Source organism: Polyodon spathula, chromosome 48, assembly GCF_017654505.1.
Source record: "Polyodon spathula isolate WHYD16114869_AA chromosome 48, ASM1765450v1, whole genome shotgun sequence".
Lineage (NCBI taxonomy): Eukaryota > Metazoa > Chordata > Actinopteri > Acipenseriformes > Polyodontidae > Polyodon > Polyodon spathula.
The window spans coordinates 1,728,230-1,738,013 of NC_054581.1; the positions used below are offsets into that span (position 1 = coordinate 1,728,230).

At 45.1% G+C, this 9,784-nt stretch overlaps 1 protein-coding gene across 1 annotated transcript; it reads right to left on the reverse strand.

The window, feature by feature from the left end:
* Positions 1–596: 596 nt before the first annotated feature.
* slc25a11 (solute carrier family 25 member 11) lies at positions 597–6,805 on the reverse strand. Its single transcript, XM_041238292.1, has 8 exons — positions 6,629–6,805; positions 5,510–5,662; positions 4,536–4,742; positions 4,133–4,223; positions 3,685–3,775; positions 3,238–3,337; positions 2,679–2,730; positions 597–1,357 (listed from the first exon to the last, which is right to left on the reverse strand). The coding sequence occupies exons 1-8, from the start codon at positions 6,700–6,702 to the stop codon at positions 1,202–1,204; spliced, it is 924 nt and encodes a 307-aa protein (XP_041094226.1). The 5' UTR covers positions 6,703–6,805; the 3' UTR covers positions 597–1,201.
* Between the last annotated feature and the right edge of the window lie 2,979 nt (positions 6,806–9,784).

Genomic DNA, 9,784 nt, shown 5'->3' on the forward strand with positions numbered 1-9,784 from the left:
ACTTCCCCCCCCCCACCAACACCAACATGCGTCAAACTGTGACCTTTCAACTCTGCTGGGGGGGGGGGGGCTTCGGAATCAGGAAGTTATAATAACATGGTGTTTGATGCATCTTCTATATTTAATACAAGATAAAAACAACAGATACAAAAACACTGATTCAGATGTTTTTCAGTTTAAGAGCTCTGATCACATCAGAGAAGCAGCTGTATTCATAGGCATTCTTATATACGAATAGATGAAACGGAAACATACTGGTCGCTTTGATCAAATTACACCCGGTAGTTTTGAGAGCATATTGCAAAACCCAGATTGCGGCAAAACCGTGCAATCCAGAGCGATTCTCAGCAGCGCTGTAAACAGCTCTAACAAAATCCAGCTGTGCTTTATCAGGGTGTTGGATGATCAAAGACACATGTGCCTAGAACCCTGCCAGGGTCTTCAGAGCTCCCCTCAATGAAGTCTGTTATTATTAATATTGCAATGATCAGGAGCCAGGAGTTTGAGCAGGGTTACAAACTCACACTAGCCCTGCTGCTGCTGCTGCACCCAGTCCTGGGGTTCAGAGCTCCCCTCAATGAAGTCTATTATTATTATTAATATTGCAATGATCAGGAGCCAGGAGTTTGAGCAGGGTTACAAACTCACACTAGCCCTGCTGCTGCTGCTGCACCATCCCAGCACTCCCAGTGTTTTCTTTAAGCGTGGATAACAGTGGTCCACTCGAGGGATATAAAATCTAGGAGTTGCTCCCCCTCCCTCGACTGTTTCTGGTGTTAACAGGTTATTGAAATAAAACATCCTTTGCAAGGAGGCTGCTCGGCACGATCATTATGCAGCTGAACTACTTGAAAAACGACCGCGAAACTTTCCAGCCGAAGTTCAACTCCGTAATGATCGAGGGGGTACCTAAAAAAAACATTATAAAACAGGGATACGGCAAAACGCAGCAGTTTGATCCACTCCTGGTTTTACTAGGAGTTCACTAATAAGACACACCTGAGCTCGTTGCCGAGACACGCTGCGGTGGCTAATGAAGCTGGTAGTAAAGCCAGGAGGGGGTGAAAGCGCTACGCAGTTAGAGTCTTATTTCCACCCCTGCTGATCAGAATGATCGGTAGAGGCAGCTGTGGTGCCCTGTTTTTTTAAAGACTGCAGCTTCATGGAAGGAGGCTGGTGGCTCGGGTTCCTGGGGGCCCCTCTAAGACTCCAGGAAGTAGATCTTGTAGTATTTGTTCATCTGTTCCAGGAAGATGAAGGTGAGGACAGTGTGAGGACCCAGCCGGGCGTAGTAAGGAGTGAACCCTTTCCACAGGCTGAAGAACCCTTCCGAGCGAACGACCTTGACCAGGACTTCCTGTGAGAGACGCGGAGAGGAGAGAGCTCACAGTACAGAATATAGATAGGAGATAGATAGAAGAGAGAGATATAGAGAGATAGGAGAGAGATAGACAGATGGATATAGAGATAGACTGAGATAGATGGATAGATAGACAGAGATAGATGGATAGATAGACAGATAGACAGAGATAGATAGAGAGACAGATAGATGGATATAGAGAGATAGATGGATAGATAGACAGAGACAGATGGATAGAGATAGACTGAGATAGATGGATAGCTAGACAGATAGATAGACAGATGGATACAGAGAGATAGATAGATAGATGGACAGGGATAGACAGACAGACGGATAGAGACAGACAGAGATAGATGGATAGATAGATAGATAGACAGATGGATACAGAGAGATAGATAGATAGATGGACAGGGATAGACAGACAGACGGATAGAGATAGACAGAGATAGATGGATAGATATAGATAGACAGATGGATACAGAGTGATAGATAGATAGATGGACAGGGATAGACAGACAGACGGATAGAGATAGACAGATGGATACAGAGTGATAGATAGATAGATGGACAGGGATAGACAGACAGACGGATAGAGATAGACAGAGATAGATGGATAGATAGACAGAGATAGATGGATAGACAGACAGAGATAGGTAGATAATCACAATTATATACATTGCTATGTGTGGGCTAAATCACCGCTACGCGACAAATGCAGCCAGGAAACAAAAATAACGCAACATTTATTTTCAAATGAGGCCCCAGTTTTCTCCCCAATTTGAAATCATCAATAGGGTTATTACTGATCCCAGTTCACCGCTGCAACCCCCCCTGGCGACTCGGGGAAACGGAGGCTGGAACCCGCGTCCTCCGAAACGTGCTCCCGCCAATCTGTCATTTCACACACTGAGGATCCACAGCAAGGCCACCAGACCTACAGAGGACAACACAGATCCGGAGGCGCCACTGCAGAACCACAGGCGCCCTATCAGCCACAGGGGGGCGCTGATGCGCGGTGAGCCGTGGATTCCCCTGCCGACCTGAGCCCTCCCTACCCGGGCGGCGCTCGGCCAACTGTGCACCACCGCCCCCTAGGAACCCCCGGGCACGGTGGCAGTGACACAGCCTGGACTGGAACCTGCGATCTCCAGGCTGTAGGGCGCATCCTGCACGCCACGCAGAGCGCCTTTACTGGATGAGCCAATCGGGAGCCACCCTGAGTAATGCTGCCTTATAGTTTGACCAACCCCGAAGATAAAGAAAACACACTGGAAAACATAAATAAATAAATACATACATAAAATAAAAACATGCTTACCAGTCCATTCCTGTATTCTGGTTTCCCATCAATCATTCTCATGTTCTGAATTCTGAAATCACAAGTACAGCGTTTAATGTCACACTGAGCGACGCTGCAGTACAATGCCATCGCACCTGAATACGCACAAGACAGTAGCGAAGGAATGCGTTGGTTTTCTGCCCGAGTCTCTCTCACCCCTGCACTCCCCTGACTGTGTGACTCCTCCCTGCACACCACACGGCCGTGCCTTTACCAGGGGAGACCCTCGGGGACCCCTGCGCTCCCCTGACCATGTGACTCCCTCCTGCACACCACACGGCCGTGCCTTTACCAGGGGAGACCCTCGGGGACCCCTGCGCTCCCCTGACCGTGTGACTCCCTCCTGCACACCACACGGCCGTGCCTTTACCAGGGGAGACCCTCGGGGAACCCCTGCGCTCCCCTGACTGTGCGACTCCCCCCTGCACACCACACTGACTGTTGGACGCCCCCTGGCCGTGCCTTTACCAGGGGAGACCCTCGGGGACCCCTGCGCTCCCCTGACCGTGTGACTCCCTCCTGCACACCATGTGCTTACCTTGTTTTAACGATGTCCACTGGCATGGAGGCCGCTGTGGTGACCAGTCCACTGATCATACTGGCACAGAAATGCAAGAAAATGTTGTCTGAGAAATACCCTGCGCACAAAAAACACAGCAAGCAACGAACATTTAAACAAGTCAGACAGTCACAGTGAAAATAACACTCGCCACTTTAGAAAAAAAAAAACCTAAATCATCTATCTGATCATGTCTGGTGCTCTACTTGTGACAGCTCTGGGCAAAAAGTTTAGCATCCCCTACAGAACAAATTTTGCTTCATAAAGTCGAACAAAACCCTGCTGAATAACGTTACATTATGTGTTAGGTAACGTAGCTGCATTTATACGAAACTCTGCAGCGAGATCACAACACAGCAAAAAATTTCAGACCGTTGCAGCTCATTCCCGCCCCCTGTGTTTCTACAGAAGCTTGCCGACACTGACCTGTGTCCAGCAGGGCCTGTTTCGATTGGGAATAGGAGGCGAGTTGAGCTGCGTTCACGACTACAGCACGAGCCATTGTAGGAATACAGCCCTGAGAGAGAGAGAGAGAGAGAGAATACGGAATCAGACACTATAGAAAACGAAGAGCTTAACCCTGAAACACACACACAGCGAGACACACACATTACAACTGGGGACAGACGACAGAGACACACAGAGTAGCGCATCGGCCATCAGCACTGGAGAATATAAAGTTGAAGCAGCAGACACCATTACGACAGGAGAGAATAATCCCTTCATAGGCACACACACACGCACAGAGAGTACAGAATCAGACTTGATAGTAACTAGAAACCAGGACCCTGGAACGGACACACACACACACACACACACACACACACACACAGACCCCCCTCCCCCGTGTGCCAGTATGGTGCAGCCTTCATACCCTCCACAGCGTAGTGACCCCCTCCTCTCTGGTGATCCTCAGCAAGGCATTGAACACGTTGGTGTAGCCCCTCCTCAGTTCGGGGGGCTGCCTGTAATCACAAACCACAAAATCAGGGCTCAGGCAAGGCAGGGCTGTCCGATCCTGGACCTGGAGATCCAGTCCGTGTTTCTACTCCAACCAGGTTCCAATATATAGTTCACTGAACCTGCTGGGAGACGGTTAACTGAGAACTGGGCTGGAACAGATTTCGATGGCCGGAATCACAAAGGCATTATATCAGCTGCGATATACAGGGTGTCTGAACAGCACTATTATTAATGCATGCATAAGACAGAGGGAATTCATTCTGTTCCTTGCACGTGAAAAGGGCTGTGGCCTCTCTCCTCTCCCCTCCACTCACCTGCCATCGGCAGTCATGCGAATGAGTGCCACTTCTGCGGGGGTCCCCACGAAGGCTCCTGTGGCACCGGCCGTCATGCCGATGAGCGCCTTCACGAGGAAGGAGGGGGGCGTGCCATCGACGCGCGTCATCTTCTCAAACAGGATGGTGTAGATGCCCAGGCGGGTGGTGGTGTAGGTTGCCTGGCGCAGCAGACCAGCGGACAACCTGCGGGCAACCGGGCAGCGAGGAGAGGAGGTCATTAGTTATAAATCTGGCAAAACCATGCGGCTTCCAAGATAAGATGCGCTTCAGATGAGAAACACAGCAACGGAAACGTGGCTCCCGCTGCATAGCGGTTTGATCCATTCCTGGTTTCGCTAGGAGTAAGGAGTCACCCCTGAGCTTGTTAACTCTACACTGGGGCTCAACAAGCTGGTAGTAAAAAACTGCTATGCAATGGGTCTTATTTCTGTGCCCACAATGTATTCACACCCTGTAGAGCTGGGATCTCCAGCCCTGGTCCTGGACAGCTACTGGGTCTTCTAGTTTTCGTTTCAACTAATTTACTGGCTTAATCATTCCAGATTAACACGTGTTCAAGATCTACTGATGATGTAAAGACAACTGGAAATCATGCAGGACTGGGGCTCTCCTAGACCAGGGTTGGAGACCCCTGCTGTACAGAATGTCCTGCCCTACACAGATCTCCCTGCAATATGCACCTACACTTCTATAGTACACACCTATAGCTCCCTCAGCAGGACTGCACATTCTACAGATGCCCTACATCACTCCCTATAGTATATGTATGCATCCTGTACAGAACCGCCCTATACTTTATACCACAGTCTACAGACACCCCCTGCAGTATAGACTATGCACACCCTATACAGATCTCCCTATAGTACAGTCTATACGCACCCTGTGTAGATGCTCCTATAGTGCATGTACCCACACGCTACACAGCCCCCTGTAGTTCACTCCATACCCACCCTGTGTAGATGCCCCTCAGACCCTCATTCCTCAGGATGCTGCTCAGGGCGTGGAAGCTGGTCTTGTACTCCCGCGTCTTGGAGCCCTCTCCGCTGAGCTGCATGCGGTTCTTCACCAGATCCAGCGGCTGCACGAACACTGTGGCCCCCATCCTGCAGGGCAGAGGCAAGGCAGGGGTTAAATCATAGAGGCAAAGGCAAGCCAGGGGTTAATCGTAGAGGCGGCGCTGTTCCAGGGACTGCACTGCCCCCTCTCTGCAAGCAGGTTCATGCAATGCACAGAATGGGTTGTAAAGCACTGCGCTGTTCCAGGGACTGTCCCCCCCTCCCTCTCTCTTGTGGAATGCAACATAAAACATTTTTTACTAGAGGAAGTTAATTTATGAATTTTTACTATTTTTTTCAGCTGTACGCTATTGCACACGTCCTAGCTCTACACAATTAATCAAAGTGCAATAATAACACTCCTACTGCAGAGCACCTTGAGCCAGTCCAGGCTTTACTGTTAGTTTAATAACGCAAGCTTGAGCTGCCCCAGGCTGTGTTATGCATTTAAAAAAAAAAAAAATTAAAACGTTTACTCGTTACCTCAAACATAACAGCATTGTTTCCATAACAATTTCTCCAGCCCGGTCACTCGCATGATAATTTAGGTGACTATCTTCTCTCTCTCTGAGATCTGGCCCGGCCATTTTGACAATGCAATTCGCTCTAGTAGAGAATGTCTTAACCCAAATTGACAATGTCAAGTCTAATACGGAGGTGGCGTCGCCGGAGATGTTTATATACATATACATACAATAAGAGCCACAATAATTCACGTTTCATGTTTAATGCACGACCACAAACTAAAAACGATTTATTCGAGCTAAATAATATGTGGGTGATTATTTTCACCTGTGAAAATCAAATAGATCAATACAAATGACAGACAGGCAGTGTGTTAGAAACAGCGCTGCTCTGGAATGAGTGCATTTAAACGGAGGAGAACAAAACTGCTTCAAGAGAGCGTCGGAACCGCAGATAACACGACCGTGCCCAGAACTGCTTGAGCGGACCGCTAACAACACATGAACACTGCATTGCTTCTTTACTTTGAATAGAAAACGCCACACTCACCCAGCCAGGCCCCCGAAGAGGAATTTGACGGCTTTGGGGGATGTTTTCGGTTTGCTCCCGGTGACTGCAGCCATTGCAAACGACCCAGTTCTGGCCTGGTTTTGCAGTTCTGATCGGGGTCCGATTACCCAGCAAGGTGACACGGGGAACGAGGCGGGTGCGCGCACGAAGAGTGCCGATCACGCGTACGGGGGCGCGCACGCCGGGTGCAGATCACGCGTGCGGGAGCGCGCACGCAAGACCTTTCCCCTGAAAGCTGCACGGTCAGCAGATTTCAATATCATTTTGCAAAATGATTTACCTTACGACAGAGCAATGTTTTTAAATATAGTTTCAACCCCAGCCATTGATTGTAAAGTAAAAGTAATAAATAAAATAGATTATGCATCACATTGTATTGTTAAGTGTCAGTAATTCAGATCCGCCCAATGTTATTTTAAACGCATTTCAGTTCTGTAATCTCATAATGACTTCCAATGGCGGTTTTAATGCAATACTTGTTTTTCTTATATTTTTTCCCCCCAACCCATGTCATTTTTGGGGGACATTTTCAATAAAATCTCTTAAATTTTTTTTATTTATTGCAGCATTCCTGCCTTTTAAAAAGTGTTACATTTAACACATTTAAATTTACAAGCGCAGCAAACTGATTTCCACGAGAACTCGCCGACCCTGAAGGGGGCGGGTTATGTTTAGTTAACAGCTCATACAGCCAATCAGAACCCGCATTTCTTTAAAGCGCCTCACACGTTCTCCAGGAGAGCCAATCAGCACCGTGGGAGCTCGGCGGATGACGGGCGTGTGGGTTAACCCAATGGGCTGAGCAGTGTTGGGGCAGCTGACCAATAGAGTACAGCAACCAGACCGTCTTCAAACACACCCCGAACCAGTAAAAAACGATTCTGAAAAGCATTGCTTCGCTAGGATTGTGTGAGCCGCCCTTCCGTTTACATTGGGTTGAGGAAGCAGACTGCAAAACACTGCACAGAAATTATTATTATTATTATTATTATTATTATTATTATTATTTAATTTGGCATTTATCCCAGGTGACTCACAGAGATGCTACAGAGCAGCGCAGGGCTACAATGCAAGCTTCATACTGAAACAGTGTAGTTTACAGTCAGTGCAAATAATAACACTGCTAGAATATAATATTAACTAGGATGCTGTGTATAATAATAACACTGCTAGAATACAATATGAACTAGGATGCTGTGTATAATAATAACATTGCTAGAATCCAATATGAACTAGGATGCTGTGTATAATAATAACACTGCTAGAATACAATATGAACTAGGATGCTGTGTATAATAATAACACTGCTAGAATACAATATGAACTAGGATGCCGTGTATAATAATAACACTGCTAGAATACAATATGAACTAGGATGCTGTGTATAATAATAACACTGCTAGAATACAATATGAACTAGGATGCCGTGTATAATAATAACACTGCTAGAATCCAATATGAACTAGGATGCCGTGTATAATAATAACACTGCTAGAATACAATATGAACTAGGATGCCGTGTATAATAATAACACTGCTAGAATCCAATATGAACTAGGATGCCGTGTATAATAATAACACTGCTAGAATACAATATGAACTAGGATGCCGTGTATAATAATAACACTGCTAGAATCCAATATGAACTAGGATGCCGTGTATAATAATAACACTGCTAGAATCCAATATGAACTAGGATGCCGTGTATAATAATAACACTGCTAGAATACAATATGAACTAGGATGCTGTGTATAATAATAACACTGCTAGAATACAATATGAACTAGGATGCCGTGTATAATAATAACACTGCTAGAATCCAATATGAACTAGGATGCCGTGTATAATAATAACACTGCTAGAATACAATATGAACTAGGATGCCGTGTATAATAATAACACTGCTAGAATACAATATGAACTAGGATGCTGTGTATAATAACACTGCTAGAATACAATATGAACTAGGATGCTGTGTATAATAATAACGCTGCTAGAATCCAATATGAACTAGGATGCTGTGTATAATAATAACACTGCTAGAATCCAATATGAACTAGGATGCCGTGTATAATAATAACACTGCTAGAATACAATATGAACTAGGATGCTGTGTATAATAATAACACTGCTAGAATACAATATGAACTAGGATGCTGTGTATAATAATAACACTGCTAGAATCCAATATGAACTAGGATGCTGTGTATAATAATAACACTGCTAGAATACAATATGAACTAGGATGCTGTGTATAATAACACTGCTAGAATACAATATGAACTAGGATGCTGTGTATAATAACACTGCTAGAATACAATATGAACTAGGATGCTGTGTATAATAACACTGCTAGAATCCAATATGAACTAGGATGCCGTGTATAATAATAACACTGCTAGAATACAATATGAACTAGGATGCTGTGTATAATAATAACACTGCTAGAATACAATATGAACTAGGATGCTGTGTATAATAATAACACTGCTAGAATACAATATGAACTAGGATGCTGTGTATAATAATAACACTGCTAGAATACAATATGAACTAGGATGCTGTGTATAATAATAACACTGCTAGAATACAATATGAACTAGGATGCTGTGTATAATAACACTGCTAGAATCCAATATGAACTAGGATGCTGTGTATAATAATAACACTGCTAGAATACAATATGAACTAGGATGCTGTATATAATAACACTGCTAGAATCCAATATGAACTAGGATGCTGTGTATAATAACACTGCTAGAATACAATATGAACTAGGATGCCGTGTATAATAATAACACTGCTAGAATACAATATGAACTAGGATGCCGTGTATAATAATAACACTGCTAGAATACAATATGAACTAGGATAAAACTAGGATTTGTATAAAAGCGTCTAATGAATGACTAATTAATAATAACCCAAACCCAGCTCTGCATTGAACACAGAAATGACACAGAACAGCTGTAAGATATTAACACGTTTTATTCTTTCTCCTAAAGCATAAAAAACCTGAGATTCATCTCAAAATCAGGTAATCTCTCAAACCCACAGGAATTCTCAATCCCAAATCCAAAACAGAGTCAAGTGGAATCTTTGATTTTTCCGTTCCAATCCCTCGACCCCCCCCC